A 27,927-nucleotide genomic window follows, 5' to 3' on the forward strand; every position below is an offset into this window, starting at 1 on the left:
TAACACTTAACAAATGCGAATTGCACAGAACAATACGTCCTATGGGACAAAAATTGCAAAGTATGAATAACACATTAAATCTGAAACGACGTGATCGCGCGGCACTTGCCGATCGTGCTCACGATGGGAAGCCGATTAAATCTCACCAGAGATCCGTGTTACGAGTGACACTTCGAAGCGCAATAAAACTATAATATTACAGCTAAAAATAGACGCCCTTTTTTCACGTTGCAGCAGCAGTGGCGAAAAAAAGTGTACCAATCGAACTTTATTATCTCGTTTCAGCGGAGAGAAAAAGAACTTATCCGTTAGTGCTAATTTTTAACGTCGTTAATGTACAAATGAGCGGGCGTGAACGTTTTTTCTTGGGATAGCTCTGCAATCAATGTGTTTTCTCTTTTTTTCTCGTTATCTATGTAATCCTACGTATGTATACCATTCTTAGTGTCATTACATGCTATTTAGTTTTACATAATGCTAATTAGTGTATCATATGTAAATATAGTTACGTTATATATTATAAGTACTTTTCACATAACTGTACACATTCACATCTTGGAATATTGGCGCTCACCTAAGGGGCGCAAGTCGTTTGAGTGGCAGTGAACTTATTTTACAAATCGTTATTGTAATCACTTACTTTGCTGGACTGCTCGAAATTTCTCGTTTTTTTTCTTTTCTTTTCTTCTTTTTTTTCCTTTTCTTTTGCTTTAAGGCTCTATGAACGTTGTGATACTCAATGAGCTTAATATTGTGTCATTGACTCGAAATCATTGATGCGATCATTGCTTATCTTCTTATCAAAGTCGTGGTGAGTGCGAAATACATTATTAGGTCTTCGCGTTTAGAGTAGCCATTTTATAGTATATGTATATATGTATACGTTATTACAATTTTCCTTTTAGAAACGAATTATTCGTTATAATATATACGTGGGTCAATTACAGATAAGTGAATTCTTCTCGCGTGTAAGGACCGGGAGAGGCCCTCCGCCGGCGCGCTCTCCGGAAGAACGGAGAGGCGCAATGCGATCCGCAGTGTCGCAGGCGGAAACGTCTCTCCCGTAACTCTCACTTACAGATCTCGCGTTGATTTAATAAACATACTGCATACATACTGCGTCTCGTGGGTAGAAATCGCCGCGCGTGTGAATGATACCGTTCGGTGCCAATGATCTGTTTTTTTTTTTCGTGAACACATATCGCAGCATGCCTTTTCTCGTTGAAATGGTTGATCGAATCGGAAGGAGGTATCGCATACACACACACAAAACACACACACGATGTGAGTCGGAGCAGATTTACAGCTACCATAATAACATACCGAATTGCGCTCGTAGTTTTGCCGCAGCCTAATGTTTTTTAGTAGCGTAACGCAAGATTCACGTACGGGTACGCGAGGATCTTGGAGAGTTCCCGGACTCGACGTGGCTAGTCTCAGTTAAAATAATTGTTCCTCGGTAGTTACTGGCGTTTGTTGCAAGCTTGTAGTAGTTTCGAAACGGAGGCGTAACGGCGAATACTCGGTCCGCGATATAACTATCATACAGCCATTGCACAGAGGTGAGAGAAAGAGAAAGAAGGAAAGAAAGAAAAAGAGAGAGAGAAAGAGAGAGTTTATTCGCCCGTGTGTTGTATGTGTTTCGGTGAAGTTTCCAATTACATTAATTAGTTTGTTACGCCGTGCTACTATCACCTAGTAGCTATATATATATATAGTTTCTCTATGTATATACGCCTAGCCTAGTTATCGATAATTAATAGTATTCTGGATTCTCTGATAATAATGCAAGGAGATCTACTTTAGCATATTTTTTTTCATTTCAATATAGCTTTATTGCCTTTCTCACTGATTCTGTATGTTTTGGACAGCTTATAATTAAAGACTTCCTTGGTTACTCATTCGAATGATATCATACGACGCGTTTTGCACGTGATTCCGTTTAGATCTTCGTTTTTATTTTGTTCTCGTTTCTTCAGTTGTGTGCTCTCTCTATTCTAAATATTTTATATTGCGTTTACATCGCGACGTTTCGACGAAGAGCGTAACGATTCAAGTTGCGTTTACCCCGCGAAATAGTTTGGAATTTAAAAGAAATCGTTAGAAATTTATCTCGTAAAATTAAAATTCTGATCTTTGAAATCAGGGATCTGCTCATAGTATTTTTGATATTTCCTGTATCGTTTTATTTTCAAAATGTTGACGTTAGTTTACTTTTTGCGATTAAACCGTAATTCTTTTAATTTCTTCGATGAAACGTGTTCTTTCCAGCAGAAATTAAATTATTCCTCGAAAAACTAAAACGTCGAATAATTCCGAAATAAAATTAAATCGAATATTTAAAGTGATCTTTGAGTTCGAAAAGCAAAAGTTGATAACTGCACAAGATAATCACCTAATCGATTCTCTCTCGATTGTTACAGAGTGGTCCGATCGAGATACAGGCTTACGCGAGAAGAGTTTCCACTATTATCGAGTCCTACTCGGTATATTAACGGCTCTATGATACGGTACCGGAAGTTGAGGTGCGCGGCAGGGTAAGTCGTGTTTGCATAGTACTCGCGGATCCATACCGATTTACCAATCCATCAGATCGCGTCCGCGCGAACTCCTGCATGCAGCGAGCTTGAATGCAACGTAAAATGGCAAACGACACAGAAGCCACGGATGCAATCACCGTCATTGCTCGTGCTCGTTCGTGCTATTCGCGAAAAAAGGGTTTCTCGATTGAGGTATTTAAAACGGTACTGCATCAGGGCTCGTAGAGATATAATACTTGTCCCCGTTTGTCACACTCGATGATGCTACTTCAGCGGGAAACGGTGTACGCTATTTTCTCTTGTTCAGTTACATAGGATTATTATACACTCTTGCTCGTTCACAGCGACGTCTCTCAAGTACGGTAAAAGTATACAAGTATATACACACATATGTACAGTACGTGAGGGAGGGATCTCGAAGGTCTCCCTCGGAGTTCCGAAATATCGAATCGCGTGCACTTCCGTTGAAAAGATCGATAACAGGGGGAAGAGAGATCAATGACGGAGTAAGAAAAGGCATGCCTCTGCGCAGACAGGCTGCTGTTATTGATTTCGCGATTCGGCCGAGGAGGCATTGATTCCTCTCGCGGTAAACGCACCGGCAATTGCGGTCTCGTCTGAAAACTCGATACGTAATCGCCAATCGAGAATTAGTGTTCAACTCACAAATTCGCTCGGTTGAAACAAACATTTTCTACTAATTTCGAAGATACAAAGTTCACGATTTTGCGAGATAAATATATAAATTTTTTATCAAGTTTGATTTCCGCGAAATATATTAGCGTTTGGATATTTTCACGTTTATTATTTCGAAATTTATTGCAGAAATATTCAGAGTGTGAATAATCAAGGAAATATTCACTCGGCCGAAACGTAAAATGTACAATGGTGTACCCTGCGTTTTACAAGATAAAATGTATGGTTGATTGGTTCGTGAATATACTCTGCGGTCGAGAGGCACCGTATGAATTCGACGTTATGATCGTGAACGTCGTTGAGATCGCGGCTATCGAAAGATAAGCTAATTTCGTGTGACTTGCCTTTTTGACATTAATTTAATGCAGTTGGTCGATGCCTAATTTGAGATCTTTGATACGAGAGTCGCTACGATCTCGCGATAGTCATTCGTTAACGCACTGTTACACACCGCGACTTATAAAGGCAGGTATTCCTCTCCCTGTGTCTCACAGTTCCGAAAATTTCGATAAAAAAATTGCCAGCCTTCCCTCAAAACGAACCTGGAGAAATGGGCGGATTAAAAGAGAACGGCAGGAGTTTATTCTGTGAAATTGAGCTTCTGATATTTTTTTAAATTATGGATTACTTTGAAGGTACTTGGATTATCACTTTTATCACTTCGTATTCTGCTTATGCAGTGATTATCCTTCATTTGAAATAAATTAAATAGAAGTGCGCGCCCCTAACATTGAACAGATTCAAGAAACTAGTGGCTCGCAACTTTGCAGAATAAATTCCTGACGCTTTCTTTACATTCGGCAATTTTTCGCAGGGATAAAAGCACCCTTAAATAGCAAATTCCCCAATCACTTCAACGAATCGAATCCCCTCGTTTTTAAACGTTCGAATCGAACTGGAATCTGCATTCGTTCAGAAATTAATCAGGACTACTCCTTCCACCAAGTGTGAACGAATTCGATACATTTCCGTCTCTCCGACAAGTAGCGCAAACTCGTTCTCGATAATTCGCAGGATCGAGAACGCCGGAGATGTCGGGAGGAAAATATCACAGTGTTTCGAGGGCAGCTCGTAATCTTTTGAATTTGTTATGGCAGTCGCGTGCATACGATACACCTGTCCCGTCGTCGCTCGTCGTCGTCGCCGTCCTCGTCAATCTCATCGTCGTCATCGTCGTCGCGGAAGTAACAGCGCACGGCCTAATAATACACAACACGGTGCGATGAATCGTACAGAGGACAGTGTGATACAAAAAACGACACGTATAGTCCCGACGTGAGTCCTAGAAAAAATCAATGATATAAAAGTGAAGGTATATTATAGATACACGTTTGCCTTCGTCCGTGGACGAAGGGGTGCGACGCGGTGAGCGGGGGCGGACGCCTTTCCTCCGCGAGATCGCCCCGTTCCGCGCGCGTTTCCGGCCGCCGATTTCCGTTTACGATATTATCCTTCGATCGATGCCTCACGAGCCTCGAGCGCCTCGCTCGTGATTGCGCGTGATCGCGCTTGATTATCACCCAATCCTCGTACGTTCCCTTCACGTTCCCGAGCGCACGTCTAGGCACAAATCACTTTCGCAACATTTCGTTTAATCTATCTCAATCGCGTGCTCGCTTCATCGTCCTCGCTTAAGACGCACGCGTGCGCGTCTTTTTCCCGACTCGAACGCTCGAGGAAGTTCCCGGAAGGGACCCTCCACTCCCAGCGGAAGGATCATCTCGCTTCTGCCATGGTCCACGGACCCTCGAGGAGAAGTCTTCCGAGATTAGCCGGGCTGTTAGACAGCCGAGCCCTGATCTAGGGGTTCCTCCTTGCGCATTCATTCTCATTTGCTCGAAACGTTCTACGTGACAACCCCGAATCGATTTGTCGTCGCCTAAGCGCCATTGCGATGCAGGCTCGATCGGGGTGACATCCTCGACGCGGGATAAACGCGACGCTGGAATATTTCCCTTCCTCTTTCCTTCCTTTTCCTTCTTTCTTTTTTTTTAACGACGATCCTGACGATCCTGACGTCATTACGAAGTCATTCGAGATGATGACTGCTTGCTCGACAGATATCACGAAATGCTCACGAAGTGAGGGCAAGTACGAGTCGTGCAAAAATATCGCGGTGTCCCGTTTACCCCGTTGAGGCAAACTTCATTTTAGTGTTAATATTCTCTTAACGATTACTCCCCGATCGGTCCCACGCTCTTCGTTGAACTAATTCAGCCCGCAGAGAGACAGACAGACGGACAGACAGACGAACAGACGCGATCGACCAACGAGAGGCACTCTTTCTTTCCCCTCGTTCAGTGCATCATCCGATCGTCCAAAGATCAGAAGAACCCTCGCTCGATCGCGCGATCGGCGCCGCCGTTCTGCGAGACGACGACGACAGTATGCCATTCCGGATTTCCGGTATACACGGCTCCTCTCTCCCGGTTTCCCTCTCGCTGCTCGTCTCACATCGCGTCGCTTGTCGCGTTGCTCGTCGTCGCCGTCATCGTCATCGTCATCGTCATCGCCTCGAAGCTCTCGTTCGCGGTCCAGCCGAGGCTGGACGCGCGGCGTAGGCTGTTCCGCAGGAAGCTCGCGCAAGCCTTGCCTCTCTCGGTGATGATCTCGCAGAGCTGCGTCTCCAGGCTGAGGCTGCTGGTGGTGAGCAGCACCGGCAGCGGTATCAGCGCGTTCATGATCACTAGGTTACCGATATTAAGAGGAGCTGTTCCCCATTGTCAGACACCGCTGTTCGGAAAGCGTGGCGGGGGAAGCGGGGGCGGTGGTCTCTCCGGCTGAGCGGGAGCGACGGAAGAGCGCTCGGATCCAGCTGCAAACACAACTGTAGGGTGCACGTTAGTCTAACGACACGCGGCACTTCCTTTGGACGCGCGTACCGATCATGTCATGTGTATGTGTACGTGTGTGTGTTTTCGCCGATTGCTTTCTCCGGATGCGTCACGCTCTAAGAGCGTACGTATGTATGTATGCGGATAGGCGTACGTATATTCTTCTCGTCAAGAGACGGCAAACAAGCTGGACTACTACTCGACTCGGTCGCTACCCTGGTCTCTCCTCGGTCGGACTTACTTTCAGTCGCCACGGGCTCGTAATGATATTAAAATCCCTCGCGAGAACACGGAGCAGGGAATCCCGACGCTTTGCTACCGCGTCCCGGCGATTACTCTCGAAATCGGGACGACGTGGTGTAATGAGCCCCTTCTTTATAGCCACTGCTCGTAACAGTCTCAGAGCTAATCCCATGCAATTTAAGCGCATCTAGAAGGATTGGCCAAAAAGAAGGTTGATCGCGCCGGAAACCAATATCTATTTACACTGAGAGCTCCAAACGATCGAACGGTACCCGTTAAATAAACAGCGTTCGTTGCTCACGAAATCCCTCGTTTACCGTAAACGTTTTTGGATAGAGTTCCCCGGGTGTCGAGTGATAATGCTATGCATCGAATAGCGTTACCGCGGTCTATCGTGTATGTAGAACTACGCGGTATCCGGACGTTAAAAGACTACAGTTCTGAGAAAATATAATTATACGTACTATTAATATACTAATTAGAATATATTTTCATATTCCTCTTGCGTGCTGTTGTGGACAAAATTTAATTACGAGTATTAATTTCGCGGTAATGAAGTCCGATTCGATTCTGAAGCGACTCGACTCGTTTTCAAAGCCAAACGTCCGAAACCGGAAATTCTCTCGGCAGACGAAATTGCTGTTTGATCCTACGCACTAGGAGACATTCATGCGCTCATGCCCGTTACACCATTCATGCTGCGAAAGTAGATTGTACAGCATTGTATTAAAATTAACAACAAACGCCAAGTATACGTATGTACATTGGCCTGAGAATTCATCACATAATGAAACGAGATCCTGCCCCATCCCCAAGTTGCCATCAACTTCACAGATGTTATGTCGATGCGATATAGTGTCAATGAGGAATTCACATTGGCCTGCCCTCCTTTAAACTACTACAAAGGCCAGTGTCGAGATAGCGCATAATATAATAATATAATATAACATGATATATATATACGATATATATATATATATATAATATTCGTAGAAACACAAAGCGTTATGTGAGTATCTACCAACTTTTCGTTTTCGTGAAAATACGTGGCATTAATTAAGTCCAAAGTATAAATACGATATGATGAAAAATTGTCGTAGCATAGAGATGATAAATACGAAATACGTATATAATGTAGAGTAATATAGAGCTTATTATTCTGAGAAATACATTGCACTGTGCTTATTTTAATTTTCTTTTAATTTATTACAAAGTTTTAGAAGAGAAGAAAAAAAAGATTACTCAAGAATAATCGTTCTCTGAATAAAATGCATTCTGACATTCGATTATTTGTTTCTTTATAAATTATATAGTTTGCTTTTACGTGTTTGCATATCTTTTTCAACTAACTACACTTTCAGAAGAATAAGCTCTTGTAGTGAAGTTGAATTGGAGCTTCAAAAATCTAACGAGTTTCCGGTGTATGCCATGAGATCACCTAGTCCAAGCAGTGTGAAACAAAAAAGCCAAAGTAAAATTGCTAGATTGATGTGGCACGTAAACACAATTACGCAGAGTGAACCGTGAATGTAAGTGAGGGAAAGAGGTATCTTTTGTCGAGAATTTGTGGAGAGATTTAGTTCGGAAATCGATTTTCCTCTCGGACAGACCTGAGCTTGAAGGATAATCGGCAGTAGCTTGAGAACCGGCTTGAACGCGACTGTTCGTGCAATTGTTCTAATGTGAGTGGATGTATCGTCGCAAATGGATCAAACGGTTCCTAATTTCTCAATGTGGTACACATTGCCACGGTATCGATCTAGCGCGGCATCTTTTCGGTACTGTTGCGAAAATCTAAGATCTGACAATGTTCCCGCTATGACCACTCGTGTGTGTCTTGTCGTAGCGTGAAGTGGCACAATGTATACTTTGACTGTCGTATAACCAGCACTTTGACGCCTCTGCACTTTCGAATTATACTGAAAGCAGAAAAGAAACGTTCGCAAATAAATTCAAAACAGATGTCCACAATGAAACTACAAAATCAGGAAAACTCACGAACATACATGTACGGCATTATGACATGCAGAATGATAGGTACGCGTGTAAAGCGGCACAATGGCAAACAATTCCTGTGTACTGATGATGATTTGCTGCATCGATCCCTGCTGATTATTAATGCCCGAAAAAATGCTCGGAAATGGCACTCGATTACCATTTTGTGATGTTCTTTCTTTCGTAAACGTTAACGTGATGTGGCGGAAATTTAATGCGTGATGATTGATGAGGTAATCAGGCTTAAAAAAAGTCAGTAAAATTAATGAAATTATTTTAAACGTGAAGGAGGGAGAGATTTCGTAGAATGCAAAATAAACAATTCATGATTTGCATAAAAGTGCACAAATCTAATGTGAAAAAGCTGTAAGGAATTGAAGTTAGCTTTGTTAGTGAAAATGAAATGCAGTGCGTTTGTTCGCTGGATAAGTTATGAAGGACTCGAATCACGCTTGCTGAATCGAGCACATCTGATTACCCCAATCATCGCAACGGGCCGAGAGAAAACGGAATCTCGCGGAATCGATCATAATTCTGCAGCCGCATTTAAAGAATTGTTTGTCTTAGATTTTGGGTGGTGATGAAGGTGATGATTACAAATTATAGAGTGTCGGATGATGTCGGTCAGGTTTTTTGTTTAAGCCTTACATGAATCAGGATGTGGCTTCTCCTCTGCCACCATCAGGGCTGCGCTCTCTGCTGGCGGTATGTGTCCCTCTAATGCATTCACACAGTTTAGCATGCTCCTGTAAAACATCACGCGACTTGTCCAAGTTTCCACTTCTTCAAATCACATTTCTGTTGATTCTTTTTCTTCTTTTCTCTTTTTTTGCTTTTGCTTTTTTTTTGTTTTTTTTCTCGTTTATCTCATTATGCAAATCCTCTTCCGATTCGACATGCACCGTGCTGTAGCGCATACGTACGAAATACATCGCGAGTTCACGACTTAATCTTATTCATTCGCCATCAACGTGTTTCTAATTTAATCACATTTACTCGGATACGATGTATCGCGGAGTGGAGCCAGCTACACCATGAGCTTATCGGACGTTCCCATACACTGCAATGGCTCGTTAAACTTGATGACATATCTCTGAACAATGATTGATGATAAAATGTAGAAAAAACATAGCTATATGCAAAGAAAACTCAAGATGTGAAATTCACAAAAGGAAAATGTAGGTTCGTCTTTATGCTGATCGCGCGCGTTCTACGATTACACATCATAAGAAATGAGATCAAAATGACATCTCTCTCTCCGTATGAACGCTCTCCCAACCTACTGACATCTCAGATAACAGTCGAAATTTTCGGCTCGATGCTTCAGTTACAAGAACGTGAAATAATGTGAATAAGTTATATCTAAAGTTACTTCCTTTACCATTCTGACCGCATGTATTGATCGCTCATGAATCTACAGAGAGGTGTAGATTCAGAGAGGTTCCGTGGATCGATAATTAGATTCACGGATTCATGGACCTTGAGGTAAACAGGTCCATGAATCCATGCACGTACTCATGGATCCACGGAATATGCACAATTTTACTCGTGCGGACTTGACAATATACGTATATACATAATGATTCATTTCACAGTTTCTAATCTTGTACTATTACAGCGTTTCACTGGCCTGTGTAGTAGACTTCATGTATATGTATATACTTACTAAGAATCAAATGAATTATTCGGCAGCCTGTAGCAAAATACACCTAAGAATTCATCGAGAGTAACAGCTTTCTACCAAAGAGATTTCAAAGGAAACGTTTCGTTTTTTTTCGCAAAATTTCAACAACAAGATTACGATACGAACACACACGTAAGTACATCTCAGTGCAGAAAGTACGATTTCTCATGAGGTCACGCGAACGGGACTCACATGAGAAATCGAAGTCGATCCCGATAGTCCCGCAAAGAATGGAAGAAAGAGAGAAACTCAATCCGGGTAATGAAATAAACAAACAGATTTATTTTACAATATTAATGGTACGATCACGTTCGGTAATGCCGAAATATTCGTCATACGTGAGAGTAAATAGCGCGTGCCAAGCACGAGCGAAATCGAGTCGTAATCGTACAACGTGAATTACAAAGTGCGTATCGATTAGTTTCACGCTACGAATCCTACGACTCTCGTCATCCGTTAAGAATCTGCAGAACGACAATCCTTCCGGCTCTAGCCGCCAGAACGTGTCACGACTTCATCTTTTCTTTCTCATCCGAATAGCAGACTCGATTGCCGATTTAAAACTCATTGTCTAGATTTATATTCTATCGGTAGCGTGCGTATGGTTGGCAGTGGTGGCGTCGGATAGGACGGTCTCCCTGCTAGAGTTAGTGGCGAGCTCCTCTTCCCTGCAAGACAACAACGTTACATAGCGATCGAGCCTCGTCTCAGCTTCGGTTTCAGAGATATCCTATTTCTTTCTCTCTTTTCTTTCTTTGTCCGCGGATTGACAGTGTCACAAGCTTGTTCGCTAAAACGTGTACGCACGATGCACCCTACGCGGACGAATATAAGGGAAAATGTTAACTTCTCTCGCTATCTTGGAACGGCATATCAACTCATGTCCCAAACACAGCTATACTAATTAATCGTAATTGCCACTAAAACGTACCGTACGTCCCGATGACACATCAATCAAAATCGATGATCGAACTTCGGGCGTTACATGATAAATGACACGATCTATATCTAAAACAAACTACTCTCTTTGAATTTAGCCTGTTCTTCAGTGTCCCGAATTTTTGCAGCGAATAACATTTTATTACAATTGTTTGTCGCTAACTAAGTGATCCTTCATGATCTTTACCGCTCCGAAAAATTCTTCTGTGCTCGAAAATGTAAAGACTTAACAGACTGATCGTATCGATATTGAATTGTGCTAACTGTGTTCAACTACACTTTCCTTTCCCGGCCTGTGTTATAGATGAGATCATAAAGTAGGAGGAAAAATTGATTAGCGCTAACACAAGACTAATTAAAACCAGATTGTACAGCTGTACGGTACAACTCAGCATAAACACTGGCTTTAACATTGTTACAAGCTACAGAGCGACCATATTGTTAGTTCGTTACTCATTAAGCAAACAAATTTACAGGCAAATGAGTAAATTGATAAAACATTTAGTATTTTGCGTCTTAGATTCTTTCCATCACCATGTTCTTGCAGATGCTTTCGAAGGAGCATAAATACAAACGGATCAAAACGCGAGAAGCTCGAGAGTGCATTACCTCCTTGCTTACATATATGCATCCGATTAGAAATATAATGACGTCTGTCTGTCGCTCGATTAGTTTGTTCCGAAACAAAGAAGTCCAGGAAAACTTTTGTTAAATCACAAGCGATGTAATCAGCTACCGACTGATCCCTAATCAGGCAGGATTCCTCGCGAATGTTTCGGCAAAACCGTGATCACGGAAGGAACCGCGAAGGAAAGGCGAAACTTGCGGGAAACGAAAGATGCGTCTCGTATGCGAGTTTATCGAGAGCTGCACTGGTCAGAGTAAGGAAAATATAAAAAACGTTCTCGTCGCAGGAACGAACGGAACACACAGAACATCGCATACACGAACGATCGCATCCGCGACTCTCGCACGATGAACGGCGATATGAAACGATGCAAAGCGGCGGCCTCCGCGTCCGCTCGTCGGCCACGAACACGTCTGGTATCGTGTTCTTCTTTAACGCAACTCAGGACTCGCTTTGATACGGCAAACAGTAACGTAAAGCACTAACATGCAGTCGCACAGTACAGCGCCATAAACTCGTGCCAACTATCGACATAAAAACTGCTCCAAGACTCTGCCTGTCGCCGAAACATTTACTGGGCATTGCACGTATACTAGGAGGAGCATGCTGTAAAATACAAGGCTCCAGGAGGAAGTCAAGTGTGATCGGGGCTGTTATGTAGGCGAGTTCGATCGCGACGTGCTTTCGCACGAGTGAAGGAGTCCTCCCTTTTCGCTCGAATCGTCTGCAAGACGTGCGGAATACGAACCGACGCGGTTGTAAACAGGACGATTTGTTCATGGAAAAAAAATAGTGTTTTCGAACAGCGACGATGGACTCTGAGGTTGTGCAATACCGTTGGCATCAACAACTTTAGTTTAGCTAGCGCGGTTATCGCGGCGGACGTACATGCGTCGCACATGATTACATAATAGCCCTGACGAACTTTTAGAAACTGTGAAATGTATCTCCACAAAGGAAAAACGAACACTTTATACGGTAACAACTTATGTCCATGCAGCTATGTATATCTGTCTCTCTTAGTCAGCCTGACTGGTTACGCAATGACAGAATGGAGGCTCGCACGAGCTGATAGTAAGTAGAGGTATTTCGACATGCCAGGCCTTTAGACCAAAGTTACGATAATCGCGCAGTTAGGTCGGGATTATTTTTTAAACAGCACGTCACTTCTCTAACTGTATCTCGAGACTCGTCTCTAAAAGATAACGATAAGAGGAATAAACATGATGAAAATGAAATGTAAAAAAATGTTTCGTTCATTTCTTGTTCTCTCTTCAGACATCCTACGTCTTTACGCGAATACTTTCCGACATCTGCAAGAGACACTTTTTTGTCAAATAAGTTTTCTTACAGAGAAAAGAATACTTATTTATTAAATAATTATGAACGTTGTATTTTCATATGTGGATAAAAAATAATCCCACTTTCGGATGTAACCAGTGGTGTCTTTGATCGTTTATCTTCATGCAGTTAAGTAGTAAAATCGGTATATATATATATATATATGTATCGCATAATATATTATAACAAAGCCACCACAGTAACAGGAAATGTGTGTAGCAGGACTCACCCATAAAGTCTGCTGTCCCGCAAACTGCTCCTGCTCCGAATAACACAGAAAGCACAGTTACGATATATCGAACACAGTTGTCGTCATCATAGTAACGAAACAACGGAAATCAACGAAAATCGTTACTCATAGAACCATGAAATAATCGATTTATTGAAACGATACATGTACAGTACGTTAAACACAAACAAAATATATAATTCACTTGGCCTTGAAAATATATAACGGTAAGACCACGAATTCGCGACTCGGATAAATAACATGCCTTACAGATTACATTACTCGAAAGAAATCGCAATTTCATTAATGAGTCAAATAACGAACACAGTTGTCATTTACATGATCAATTGTTCCCTTACATAGAGCAGACATATTCTTACTCCTCCCGGAAACAAAGTACCATTTAATCTGCGAGGATCAAGAGCGAGATAGCTGTACTTTGTACTTTGTTCGCAATATATTTCATAAACTGAGATGCTAGTTCTTTGGTTTACGCTTTGCGATTTCAAAAGCTAATAATCTATGTATATTACTTTTTTTGCGCTTTTCTGGTACAGTACTCTTGTAGCATTATTCGCAATGTTGTGCAACGATATCTTCTCTACTTGCTATCGATTAGCATTGCGTCTTGTTCGCACATGTACGTAAATGTACGTAAAAATTTTTCTTGCAACTGCTTAACGACAAAAATGTCAAAATATATATATTCTTGCAATAAAAAGAAAACGAAGCACGTGATGGAATTTCCGAGTGGTATTTACGACTACTTTAATTGATACTTAAATATGTATGTACAAAATGTCCGTGTATAAGTAGAACTTAACTCTCTCTTTCTCTCCTTTTTTTTCTGATAACAGAACTTTATCACAGTTCAATTCCTATTATTGCTTCGAACAAAGAACGATGCACGCAAAAATGCGTAGCGTAATATACTACTTCCGGCGAATAGGAAAATATAATACAGCAGAGAGAGGATACGAGAGATTGCTCTTAATAAATTATAAAATTCTTTCTTGATAGGTTCGAAAAATATTCTTATTACAGGTAATAAACATTTTCGTTATCAAACGTGGACGGACGGACGGTCGATTGCTCGGACGGATGCGATAATGTTACATTATACACATAAAGTACGGTGAACGACTATTTTATCTACGTCTCTAATTCTTTTTTCTGTGCAATTGATGGACAAGTTAATAATTTGTGCGATTATTAGCTCGAAAAGATGTGAATTCATTCTCCTTGCTTAAGGTATACTTGAACAAAGTATCGAGTCAAAAACGAACGGGATACATCGAAGGGTCTATCGCGGATTTAAGCTATGCATATGTATAATAAGATATACCGGAGAGAATCCCTTTCGAAAGAAACTAAAGAGAGAGAGGCGGATGTAAAATATTCAATTCTATGTATACAACATTTTGCTATTGTGGTACGTACTGGGGATGGTAGTAAGTTGCTTATGTGCTGCATACCTGTCATTACCGTGCCTGAATAAAGCTAGAATCTCTTCGAATGTTTTATTCTTGGTCTCAGGAACCTTCTTATACGTGAAGATCCAGAAGATGGCTAGAAATGCACTGAACGGTAGGAACGTGTAGTTTTCAAGGCTAGTCTGTAACAGACAAATACGTATGTACAACGTTCGAACAAAACTGGATCTGGCTCCCAACATAATCATGTCATTGAGTTGACAATACTACAGCCATATACATATAAAATAATAATGTATAATAAATTCGTAATAAAATACGCAACATTTGGCTTTTAATTCTGCTGTTGTTTGGTTCACTATCTTGGTTTTGTAAATTGAACAAAATCCAATTGGAAGATATTGAAGTAATCGGTCGTTTCCGTCGTCTTACCTTCATGCTTGGAAAACCGATGCCAACCAAAAAATTAGCCATCCAATTGACGAGAACCGCGATGGACATGGCTGCGGGTCTGGGGCCTTGCGAGAACAGCTCCGCCGTGATCATCCAGGGGATTGATCCGGGCCCCACGGCGAAGAACACGACGAAGCTCAGGGTCGACACCACCGAGAGATAGGACATCCAGTCAATCATTTCCTGCACATAGCCGAAAAACTCCTATCAGGCAGTAGAATCGTGTTCTTCTTTCCTGAGCAGCTGGAGGAGCCTCAGGAAGAAAACTAAACGATAAATGTGATACGGCAGGCCAACTTAATCGAAAACTCGGAAACGCATATATGAAAAACGTATGGCGCATAATAATTGTGATACGCATGCGGTGCGCAGCTCAACCCTGTGTAACGAAGGCATTGGCGACAGAGTGATTGCGGCAAAGTATATATCTCGGTACGTAATGAGAGAACGGTGCCTTGTTATTTACAATACAATTTTCTCTCGTTAAGCGGTGAAGCACGATACGCTGCTCTCCATGATGAGTGCCAGGATTTGAGTTGACCTCGATTAGAGTAGATAATGGCGATTGTACTTATACGATAGTATTAGGCACGAAACGTTCATACGCAAAGAGAAAACGCATGAACTTTCCTTGAACAATTCGCGTTAGAAAAGTGAATTGTAATATCGGTACGAGGTGCGAATTGTACATGATGGCTCTTCTAATTAATATCAACAATTGCTACCGAAAGAATAGAGATTACTCTTCGTCAAGTTTGGCAAAGTGTGTAAGCGTCGGTGCATTCAGCAGCTGAAGAATCATCAGATTTTATTAATCATATGAATAATCGATGCAAGAGAGATCGTTCGCAAGTACGTCGTTAATCGTCGTTGTAATACGACGCAAAGTGTGACAGGTTTGAGCCAAGTAGAACATAGGCTGATTAATAAACGGGAAGTAAACGTCTCCTCCAGACAGTCACGAAAGAGGTCGTCAGTGGTGAAGGGAAGGAGGGAAGCGGGTTACAAAAGCAAAACTACTGGTAAGCCAGAGTAACAAACCAATAGAACAGCGTGCGACATGCGATACATGCGGCACTGGTTTATCCCTGATATTTCCTTCCGCATTTATTATTATCTTTAATTAGAGATAATAATAACGCGTTATTTAAGAAAGCATCGTCAAAATTAATATTACGTTTTTTTAAATTTGTAAATTTATAAAGTTTTTAAAAATTGTTATTGTAGAATAGTTGAAAATTTTATACAATAAAACAGTGTGCCCATGTATCGAGTACAGAATCTCTACGAGGCAAACGAGAAAAATTGCATGCGGGTAAAGGACGTGACTTATTAGTTACATGAATGGCGAGGGAGAAATTAAAATGAGTTGATCTGGTGATGCTTCGTATAGATATAATGGTGAATCTCACTGTCGGTGCAGTGCCGCACTCCAGCTGTGAACAAAGTGTTAGATACACCTTTCGCCAAGGTGCATGAAGTGTCAAAGCACAAATACGTAAATAGCTATGTACAATTCGCGTTCTTTTGCATAATGCGATTTCCCTGAGTAAAGTACCAAGTTCTTAATGATACAGAGATAAACAGAACCTTATAAACAAATTTACGTTAACTGTTTAGTGAAATTTCCCAATTTAATTTCAGCTGAATGACATATAATAGTCACAAAGAATTTTCGGAATCCGTAATATCGAATTTTCGTCAAGGTAAGACCAGAGAACATTGTCAAGACAGAACAGGCGACAGAAAACTTCCAGATATAAATTGCCTGCTGCAGTCTATCATTAAAATACTAACGAACACGCTTACATTCTGATAAAGAACACGCTAAAATTTCAACTCACCTTTATAAGAAACGAAATTGTGATAAATATTGAAAAGATAAACATGCCACCGAGACCATACAAGTGCAATGTACGCCTCCCTGTCCTATCCATGAGCGGGATAGACACTAGCGTCATAAGAACCATGATGGCACCTATGCCAATGGTTGCAAACTTGGCACTCTCGTCCGTTAAACCAGAACTAGTGAACAGATTCGTGGAATAATAAAATACCTGGAAAACGCGCAAAAGTAATTTTATGTCAGATTTGCACCGTTTATCGTTGCAGCTTCGTCACCGATAACGAAGATGGAAATACGACCGAGTCATTTAACGAAACGATCACTTACGGCGTTGATACCCGAAAGCTGCTGCGAAAGTTGCATAACCACACCAATAATGAGAGGTGCTCTTAAAGTTGGGCTACATATAAGCTCCGTCATTGAGATCGTAGACTCAGCTTGTTGAGCTCGTTCTTCCGCTCTCATCTCCTCAATGTCTTCTTCTACTTGGTTACTGGCTCTCAACCTTCTCAAAGATTTTCGAGACTCTTCCTCCCACTGTTTAGTAATGAGCAAATATCTGAAATCATTCTTCCCTCGTTAATCACAGACTGTGGTAGCATAAAATCATTGCGTACTGCATGTTCGAGGATTCGTTACGAGTACACGGTGGAGTTCAAGATTGTATAGGTATACTTTAACCGCACATCGAATCCCTCGATCGGACTTGAAATTCGATCATTCTCACCTTGGAGATTCCGGGCAAAATGGAAGTAGTAGTAACTGTATTATGGCAGGAATGACAGCTAGTCCTAAGAGAATAGGCCAACCCTCGTTTGTTCCAAGGATTTGCTCGATGCCCAGCACCTGGGAGAGCAGGAGACCCACCGTAACAGCGAGCTGGTTCACCGTGCCTAGGCCACCTCTCAGGTTCAATGGCGCTATTTCCGATATGTACATGGGAACCAACGAGGTGTTCAAGCCACAATTGACACCGATGATGAACCGTCCAAAGAACAGCATCTCGTAAGACTCAGCGAGCTTCGTGAAACCCATTAGACACCCCCCCACGATGCCCAGCACGTTGTTTAGCAGTAAGCCTCCCTTTCTGCAGATCCAAAGCACAAGTCCAAAGTTAATTTCATTATTTTTCTACTTTCCGGCAATTATTCGATAATTATTTTTCAGAAATTTCCAAATCATGGAACATTATATTATTAAATGTTATCAAAAGATTCTATGGTGATATAGATGGTATAGATATGGTGTTGATTTTACATACACACATACGTATCACTTAAATGAAAATTATCGGATGCAAAGAGATAAATTATAACAAAAGAGTGTCGTGATTTGAAAATCACTCTCTCATTAAAATTAATAATTTCATACTGCCGTCAGCACACAAACCTGCCAAATCTGTTGGCAATTATTCCACCGCTGAAACCACCTACCATACCGCCGATCGCGAATATGCTCACGGCCACGGAGTACAATTTCTTAACAGAATCATCCGAAATGTCCTCCCCATACCTATCCTTGTACACATCTTTCATAAAATTCTCTATATTCTGTAAAAAAATTTGCAATAATAAATTAATAAATAAAATCAACATGTAACGATAAATTGTTTCCGTTAAAAGACGTACCACTTCAGGCGCGTTGATCACTCCAGTGTTGTATCCAAACTGCAACATCCCCAATACTGCTGCCAGTATTGAATACGACAGGGAAAACGTCAGTCCCTGCAAGCATCCAAATTGTTTATTTTGTGCGTAAAATGCAATTTCCAACATGTTCACGTAATATACACACGCACACACAAAATGTGCTGAGTAACAGAAGAAGAAAAATTAAAAGTGATTTCATATATAAATGGGATGTTGCAAACCAAAATAAAAGTTCAAAAACATAGGGTTGCTCTGTAATATTTATTTAACAGTTTTGTACACATATACATATCGCTAATGAAATAAAAGCACATGATGACTCACGCAACATGATGGCCATTTACATCGCAGCAACTAAAATTTCATGCTTTCAAAAAATCGAAGCTTAATAAAAGTAATACAGAAAACATCTATGCTTAAAGTCGGAAGTCACCTGCTCAAGGAGCCTAAGTTTCCGTCGATGGGAGCTCTCTTCCAGTCGATCCACGTACTCTCGTAATTCCTCTATCTCCTCCTTAACTTGCTGTACCGTATCTAGCTCGTGCTGCATATCAGCGGAAAAAATATCTGAGATACTTCCATACGCATTAAATACGACGATCTTACATCGTACATAAAGAAAAGGAGCATGTCAACAATAATCGCAAAACTTTTGTATTCTCGAACATGACATTTTCGGCAATTTATTTATGTAGATATTTCCTTTATTACTCCACGTCGAGTCGTGCGACTGCTTGCGGTGAACATTAGATAATCCTTTAACTATCAATTAATTATCAAGCAAAAAAATTGCACAAGAATAAAGACGCTGTTTTGGGGAAATAAAAAGTTCTCTCTCGAAGCGGGATTCTCGTTTAACTTTGCTTTTTCTTTTCTTCCGCCGCTTGAATCTTCCTAGCGCGAAATCGAGATAAGAAAACATATCGGATAGAGTACCTTGATCGCAACCATGTCCCGCTTCACCTCGCTGACCTCGCTCTGACAAGACTCTACGCTCTTCGTGAGTTCCTGCAGCTGCGTGCGGATCTCGCAGAGAGCGACGGTGGTCTCCAGCTGGCGGTCACCCCGCTGCAGCTCGTCCAGCTTGGCACTCAAGTTCATACTCATAACGCTGACCTGTTTCTGCAGACTGTCCCCACACATAATCCCCGCGTGAATCTCGCTGATTCGTACGGGAGAGCGGATCGACAACATTGTCGAGCACATTGACACTAGGACGATCAAGGCTAAGAGCTATTTCTGCCTAGGTCCCTAAGATACAAGTCCAACTGTCTCCGCGCTTAACTGCCGAGCCTCTCCGCCCGCGAGATCGAGATTCGGCGCGGCGCGTTCTCGCTTCGTCGAGCGCATTTTATAATATCACGCGGCGTCGCGTCGCGTGTCAGATGATGAGGAGATGCGAGATGATAGAGTTCGTATGCTCGCGACTCGTCGTCGTCGTGATAAGTGAAGAAACGATTAAACAGATGCAAAGTGTGCGGAACACCTTCGCCCCCGGCGAGCGCGAAAGCGCGGCGGCCAGCGTTAGCTCGGCAGCCATGGGAACGTTGGGTTCATGTACATGTAATATATAGCACGTGAACAGATAGATATTTAATATATAATATTATATAATATATAATATATAATATTATGTATGTACAATCGGCTCTCTCTCTATATAGTATATATATATATATATATATATATATTTACGTCTTAAGTATGTCAAAAAGGTTGCAGAAAACAGCAGCAGACAAAACACAAACGCCACTAAAAGCACGTCTAAGGTGTGTGGTGGTGAGTGTGAGGGATGACAGACACTACGGTGGTGTAATATAAATATATAGAGAGTACATATGAATCATATATCAATTATATATTTATATTATTCGCAGCTGTGCACATATTAGATGGAAGTTTGTGAATTCGCGTGCGTGTGTAGAGACAGATGCAGATATGTACTATATATGTAAAGTGCCTCGATACGTTTGCTGAGCGAAACGTCGAAATGACACTCTCTTCGTCCATGAAGTCGAGGATCTCGCGAACCTAACTATATCGCCCTTGGATTCTTCTCACCGCGTATACAATTACAAAATGCGAATACAGGTGTGTGCAAAGTGAATGAGAATGACATGAGACATCTCGCACGCACTCGATGTATAGAAAACGCATACGCACGGTGTGACCATGGAGGATCGTGAGGCATTCGAACAGCTCGGTGAATTGGCAAACTCATCGATTGATGTGCACAGCCAAGCAGAGAGGGTGACTTAAGATGAGAGAATACGATAGAATTGAAATGAGATAGAAAGAGAGAGAAAGAGAGAGGGAGGGAGGGAGAAAGAAAGAGTATCTTCTAAGACATGTATGATGAATGGCAGGTGAATAGCAGAAATGAATGAGCACATGAGATCTTTGAAGGCGCGGAGGAAGATAGAATAGAGAGAAAGAGCAAAAGATAATGTGGAGAAAAAACAGAGAAAGAAAGAGGGACAGATAGACCGACAGATAGATATAGAGAGACGGAGGTATGTACACTCATCAAACAAAGGGATTGCACCACCTGCTCGTCCGATAGAAAACGATGAACCTTGAGGATCGGAAAAGGACCGAGGAATCAAGGATCCAAGCATCCAAGAGTCTACGGAGACGCATTCAGGAATGTGTGCGGCTAAGGGGCCTGTATGCATTAAAAGATATCCGAGGATCGTCTGATAGTGATGCTGTGACGTGTACCCGACCATGCTTCGTCGCGTCTCAGAAGAAGCATAATCAAAAGTGGTACAATCTATCATCATCTTTGATAGGTGTACATGGAGATATATACAGAGGGAGCAAACGAGGGGGGAGAAAGAAATAAAGAAGAGAGAGAAAAAGAGAGAGAGAGCAGTGATGATGTTGTCATGTACCTGGGAGGTAGGGAGACCATGGCTGTGTTCCGAAACTACAGTAGCCTCTATGCCTCCCCACTCACTCCTCTTGATTCAGTATTTCGTCTTATTCTCACAGAGATCTATTTGTTCTTTGCTTTGTACACGACATATGTACGTACGTTGGATTATCCACCAAATCCAATCAATTGACTCTGAACTGCTTGTTGTCAAGTGGTTGGTCCACAACCAAAGGTGGAGGGCGTAACGTGTACGTGGCGGGAGGGGGTTATTAAGGCCCGACGACGCCCGCCCCTGCCTCCTCTGTTATCTCACTCACTCTGTAAAACTTTACCTAGTTTGGAAACACAGTCGTGGTTCAGTCAAAAGATTCATGTCATAATGATATATTCGCTCGCATTTAGTAACCGTGTGACGTCCAATTCAGTTTCTAGAGAGAGAGAAAAAAAAAGAAAAAAAAGGTAGAAAGAGACGGAGCCGTCACGTGTGAAGAGACGTTTCACACATCACCATGCGACGCACCGCCAGCTTACTCACCCCTGCCTATAAGCCGCCCGCGTCCACAAGCGAGCTTGCACAATTTGAATGGCCCATCACTTTATGCGGAACGAACAGTCGGCAAAATAATTTACAAAAATCAGCATGATCTCATGAGAGTGATAAAGAGTAATGAGACACGCACACAAATAAGTCACAGCGATGGCACGTCGAGCAACAAGTAGTGCTGCGCCGTTTCACGATGGACGTCTCTGCGGCACCCTCGTCGGCGCGACTGACTGTCGGAGGAAATCGTGCTCGTGATTAACACTGCATTAACGTGTGTGTTACATAAAAGTGAGCGATTTCTGAGACGCTACGAATGCACGCGTGGGATCGTGGATTCCGTCAACGAACGTTGTCTCGTACGAATATTGTCCTCATTCTCGTCCAGGACGTATCCCGATTCCGCGAGCCTTTCCTCTTTGTAATTTTCTCGTTACCGCGATGGTTCCTTTATCGATGCCTGCAGAATTTCATCGCGCGTGCGAATCGTTTTCTCTCGTGAAACCAATCGCCCGTATTCCCGTACACGAGCAGTAACGCGAACCGGATGCCAACCGGTTGCCCATGCCTTTGTTCCGTGCGGCAGGCTCCAGCAGTGCTATTGCGGGCTTATTTGTGTACCTGACTTCGAGAGGGAGACATGATTTCGAATGAAACGAGCAATCAGTGGTAAGCCTGCGAGCGCCGCAGCCAAAAAAGTTCAAGTAACCAAGTAAGTAATAACAACGGTTTCGGTATAGTGTGTATCTGATTATCGACTGTTATGAGACCGAGAGAGTGTGTAGTATATATGTACAAGAATAAGGTTTAAGAGTGTGATCTATGTATAAATGATGAATGGCACGGCACAAAGCCTTGTATTGCATTCTCGGATACATAGAGAGTCTATATAGAATGATAAGCGGGGAAGATGTCCGTTTTTTCTTCTTTCTTTCGTTCTTTTCTTTTTTTTTCTTTCTCTTTTTGTCGCTTCTCCTTTCGTCGTCGCGTAATTGTCGTAAGCGTAAAGGCACCGCCACTTAGGCCGGAATTACCTGGATGCATTTGCAACACAGTTAGGTCCTCGAGAGAACGGTGTTTACGAACTGGTGCGGTGGTAAAGTCGTTTTTCGTCAGTGACAAAAGCTTATATGATCGATATAAGTAAGTGTTATCGATTCGGGAGGGCACTTTAACACAGCGAAGATAAAAGAGAGCGAGGAGTGTCCTCTTTGATCGGTATGCAAGTCTCGAGAGCTCATACACGCTGTTCTAGCGCAGGTACTAAGCTAAGTTACTCGTGAGAGATTCAAAGGACCGAGTCTCTCGTGACTTAACATTAGCACGATGGAGCCCCCATTATGTGCGAACCGATAGACGTTTGGAACAACCGAGTTCGACGACAATGGAACGGAACCCTCCCTAAGAGCGATAATTATTTGCAGCTTGCTTCTTCTCGCTGAACAGAATTACCCGCAGCGTTCTCCAACTATTGTTACACGTATTACACGACTTTCCTTCATGAATTTATAATGGCATGTGTATATATATATATGACACTGAATGCAATCGTTCGATCGGGGTTTAAGAATACGCGACTGTAGTTCCAGTTGAAACAATAGCGGAAATAGAACAGGTCGAGAATAAATCATCGGCAAGTTGAATGTTCGGATAATGGCGACTCTATCATGCCACATGAGATTTAGACGTGGGTATATAGAGGCTAAAAACCTTCTACGCTTCACTCGTCGTGGAAAGAGTAAAGTATGGTTTCTATACAAGGCCCTAAAAAGAGGTCACTACTAATGTGAAAGTCAATACAGAGAATTCTAAAGCTATGACTATGTTAGAGAAGAATATTTCAAGTACAAATTTCTTTAACATTCTGTCGCAACGGTCGCCAGGTTAATCCTCTACGGCCACCGCGCGCGCTGGCGAACAGAAGGAAATTATGCGCAACACCGCAAAAACTCGATTCCCATTAATTTCGCGTATTATTGCAGAGTTACAATTACTGGTCGTAGAAGCTTAACGCGCGCGCGCACGTTTTAGCTGGCAACGAGCAATGCAAATATCAATAAGCTTTTAGCCGCTTTAACTTGATTTCAACGGCCTGAATAAGCGAGTGGTCTTTGCAAAAATCGTGAGGTAGTTTGCAACGTTATGAGCGCCAACAAGAGTTCGCGAAGTTCGCAACGGCAAATATTCTTCGCAGGCTTTTATTGACGCTACCCAACGTTCGACAATCCAGATAATTCTTAGAGACATCGGTGGCGACGCCAATTGTTTTTAGTAATCTGTGTTTCGACAAAGGGTTGTCGTAAAAGTCTTATTGATTTTTCGATAACGATTACGTCAGATTCAAAGGTGCTAAGAAGACCTTAGCAGCTCTGGATCAATTGCCATATGAGCCTTGAATAAACAATGTTCAACAGTAATAATAAGCTAGACAGTCTACTGAATATAATGAATAATTATATTTTAACGCAGAGCACATAAAATGCCAAATTTTTCTCTCTGCAACTTTTGCTGAAAATGCAGCGAAAAATTAAATTACACGTCACACTATTTCACAGGTTTCCTCGTTCCCCGAACGAGGATATAATCAAGATAAAACTATCCTTCCAGATTGTTGCTCGTATCGCTACGATAATTCTACCGAGAGATCAACAAGACTTTGACAACCGTTTCCTGGGCGCAGTGTGGCACGAAAGTTGTCTCCGATAATCACGGCAACCGATAACTCGCGCGGCGTGGTGTACACCGACCGGATGGAACAGGGCGGGGAGCAAGAGAGTGTGAGAGACTCGTCGTCGTCGTCGTCCTTGTCCTCGTCGTCGTCGTCGCCATCGTCTCCGTAATTGTCGTCGTCCGCGGGGATACGCGCGCACCGGCAACGTACCTTACGAGCAACTCCCGTAGAGTGGCTTCATCGTCCTCCTGTACCTCTTCCTGCGTCTCATTACTGAACGAGCCGCGGCTGGGGTGATGATGACGGTGCTGTCGGCCGGTCGTTCTACCGCCGGGCGGGTACTGGCTGTGCAGCCCGTGATGATGATGGTGGTAGTGCGACGCCGCGGCGTTGGTGCTGGCCGAGTGGAAGTAACGGGCGACCGTGTTGCTGCTGATCTGTTGGCTCGCTCGCCCCCTGGTCAGCTTGAAACCGGCAGCCGCAGGTGGCGGCAATACGGCGCCTGTACTGGGCTCCACGTGGCTCCTGCGCGCGGCATACTGCTGCTCCTCCACCCTGCCGACGACGATGCCCTGCTGGCGCGTTCGCTGACTCGCTGACGGCCGCCGATCGGCCGACCCCGCGCGCGATCTCGCGCCGCTGCCACCGCCGCCACTCGCACCACGTTCCTCGCTCCTATCGGATCTGCTTCTGGCTCTGGCACGTGGGATGGTACCGCCGCCGGCGACAATCTCCTGATCCAACTCTCTGCTCCACCAGCCGCTGCTACCTCCAACCTGAACCCCGAAATCGAGACTCCCTCGGCTCCCACCGACGTTCTCCGCCTCCTCTTCCTCCTCCTCCTCCTCCTCCTCCTCTTCCTCCTCCCCCTGCGCCCCCTGCCGAACGGCGGCACCGGCCGGCTGATCCGTATCCTGGGGCCCGGCGAGACCCGGGATCTCCTCGTAGAGGCACTCTGAATCCTGATCCGTCGACACTGTCGCGCTCTGCCACAACTGGTTTATTGGCTTGAAGCCGCGTGGATCGGCCATCGTTCAAGCTGCGTCCAGAGACAGACACGGAAAGCCGTACAGTGAGCTGCTTCTATTGCTCGAGAGACCTCGCGCCATCTCCTCCGTTCTAAGCTGGACGTGCATGCGTGCGTATGTTGACTGCGCAACAATTAACGACGTTTGCGCCAATCAACCGAGAAGTGGTAATTCGTTCCCGTGGATGCTGGTCCGCGACTACGTTCGGAATCGTGCTACGGATCTCTGCAGCGGTGATAGAACCAACGACGCGCGCGATGCGACGAAAATGAACGTCGCGTATCACAACAATCGGGAATTGTTGCGGCAAATTGTGTCGTAAGGAAATTAAATGCAATCCTGCTGATGCTGCATTGCTGCCCCTCTCAAAATCCAGCCTGGCGATGACCCGCCGCGATAGTATCACGCGCATCAGTTATCGCCGAGGAGATTTTGGGGGACGTTCAGCAGCTTCGCCGCCGTTCCAGGCGCGAGGAAATAATTCACGGCGAGTCAGCCGCGACATGCGCGTACAAAATATGCCGTAACTCGCGACGAACTCGCTCTCGCTCGCGCCGCTAATAATACAGGAGGAAACGCGAGCAGCAACGGACTGTAATCGGAATAATGGTGCCCAAAGCGCGATCCCGACGGGGTGGAAGTTGCCCGCCCGGGGATGCAGACAGGAGTGCAACAAACCGAGCTTGTCACGCGCTCGGACGACTACGAACTCTCCGACTCGCTGCCTCGATGAGAGATACGTAATCGTCCGTGTGCGAATTACGAGGAAGAGGCAGGCCATTGCGGCCTAAAAATATCCTGCAGCGATTAACTCGAACGCGCGATGTTTTTTTCTTCGAGGCTTGCGCAATCGATTGCGCAATATGACACTATAGCTTCGTTGAATCAACGACGTCTTTTAGGAGAGAAAGGCGACGCTCCTGTGCACGGGAGCAATGTAGCAAGCAGTCACTGTGAGTAAAGAGATTGATTACAGTTGTCCGAGCCGGGGAACACATAAACGTTATAAAACGATGACACTGAAGGGGCACGAAATATCACACGTAACGTATGCACGGTTGCCACAGTGATGGAACTCCATAATTTGTAAGCTCCACTTTGCAGGGCTTTCAGACCGGTAGAGGCTTCATATTTAAACGGGACAAATTACGGACTTAGCCGCCACTCTCGTGCTCATGAACCCTCTGTATAATGATTCACACGACGTCGGCATTTTTAATACCGATACGAAAATAGCTCTCTATTCTTTACTACACGAACGGCGAATCTGCACGGGGATGATTCCACCCTCGCGCCTCGCGGAGCTGTTTTACTCACAATGACCGATACGTGTCGAAAGTACGGACCTTTCTCTTCCCGAAATAGGCCATCTATCATGAACGAAGGTGTACGCAGACTCACCTTAAAGAATTCGCAAGCCATTGTGCCCGGCGATGATATATCACGCCACGACGTTTCGTCTCGCACCTGCTCGCCTCGATCGACGACGACGGAGGAACTCCGTGGATCCGATCTATCGGCCGTCGAAGATCACTACCCAATGCGTCGGCGAAGGGGAACTGCAAGACAACACCGTAGGGGCGACGCAAGGGGGTGCGGACGCAGAGACGAAGTACACAAACGTGAGAAACGGTGAATACGTTGAACACGCGGGATTTCCACCGCGTTGTACGAGCACTAGTGTATCGCGTTCTCAGAGAGGCCCCTTCCCTCCGATCGATTGGACTTGTATTGGACTCAGTACAAGACGGCAAGTGCTAAGAACCTGCAACAAACAGAATAATTGTCAGCATGTGTCGTTAGGCATGCAAAACGCTTAAACGCGACAAAGCAAAACGTTATTGTATTGGGTTGGCCAAAAAGTAATTGCGTTTTTTTCCAATAGATGGACATACATGTCTTGAAATGTAACTAACTTCATTCTAAACCGCAAATTCATTATGTAAGTTAACAACTCACAGTTCAAGCTTGTTTTAGAAAAAGAAAGTACACGATTTCGTTAACAATTGTTTGTTTGCCGTCGATTTCAAAATGGAAAATCAAAAAGAACATTTTCGTCATATTTTGTTTTATTACTTCCGAAAAGGGAAAAACGCTGTGCAAGCTCATAAAAAGTTATCTGATGTATATGGCGAAGATGCTTTAAAACTGCGGCAGTGTCAAAATTGGTTTACTAAATTTCGATCTGCAGATTTTAATGTGAAAGATGCGCCACGCTCAGGAAGGCCAATCGAAATTGATGATGACAAAATAAAGGCACTGATCGATTCGAATCGGCGTTTCACGACACGAGAGATTG

At 43.4% G+C, this 27,927-nt stretch overlaps 1 protein-coding gene across 15 annotated transcripts; it reads right to left on the reverse strand.

Annotated features, from left to right (window-relative positions):
- Positions 1–397: 397 nt before the first annotated feature.
- On the reverse strand, positions 398–27,172 carry LOC105284066 (glucose transporter type 1). Of its 15 annotated transcripts, none has more exons than XM_026970727.1 (14): positions 27,030–27,172; positions 24,811–25,639; positions 19,447–19,639; positions 18,944–19,054; positions 18,490–18,585; positions 18,251–18,411; positions 17,589–17,948; positions 17,189–17,420; positions 16,860–17,072; positions 14,995–15,198; positions 14,605–14,744; positions 13,130–13,159; positions 8,957–9,054; positions 398–6,063 (listed from the first exon to the last, which is right to left on the reverse strand). In XM_026970727.1, the coding sequence occupies exons 2-14, from the start codon at positions 25,629–25,631 to the stop codon at positions 5,960–5,962; spliced, it is 2,763 nt and encodes a 920-aa protein (XP_026826528.1). In that variant the 5' UTR covers positions 25,632–25,639; positions 27,030–27,172; the 3' UTR covers positions 398–5,959. The 15 variants fall into 15 exon arrangements, with proteins under 15 accessions (XP_026826528.1, XP_026826527.1, XP_026826534.1 ...); XM_026970726.1 differs by having other exon boundaries at positions 14,995–15,219; XM_026970733.1 differs by lacking the exon at positions 24,811–25,639 and adding an exon at positions 18,835–18,864 and having other exon boundaries at positions 14,995–15,219; positions 27,030–27,147.
- Between the last annotated feature and the right edge of the window lie 755 nt (positions 27,173–27,927).

This window comes from Ooceraea biroi, chromosome 6 (assembly GCF_003672135.1).
Source record: "Ooceraea biroi isolate clonal line C1 chromosome 6, Obir_v5.4, whole genome shotgun sequence".
Classification (NCBI taxonomy): Eukaryota; Metazoa; Arthropoda; class Insecta; order Hymenoptera; family Formicidae; genus Ooceraea; species Ooceraea biroi.

Bases quoted from the DNA above. Each gene is read 5' to 3' on its own strand.
- LOC105284066 (XM_026970726.1), bottom strand. From the start codon at position 25,631: ATGGCCGATCCACGCGGCTTCAAGCCAATAAACCAGTTGTGGCAGAGC. The intron at 18,412-18,489 runs GTACGTCTTTTA...ATTTTTTTACAG, and splicing joins TGATCAACGCGCCTGAAGTG to AATATAGAGAATTTTATGAA. The intron at 15,220-16,859 runs GTGAGTTGAAAT...ACTGCCTGATAG, and splicing joins CAATTTCGTTTCTTATAAAG to GAGTTTTTCGGCTATGTGCA.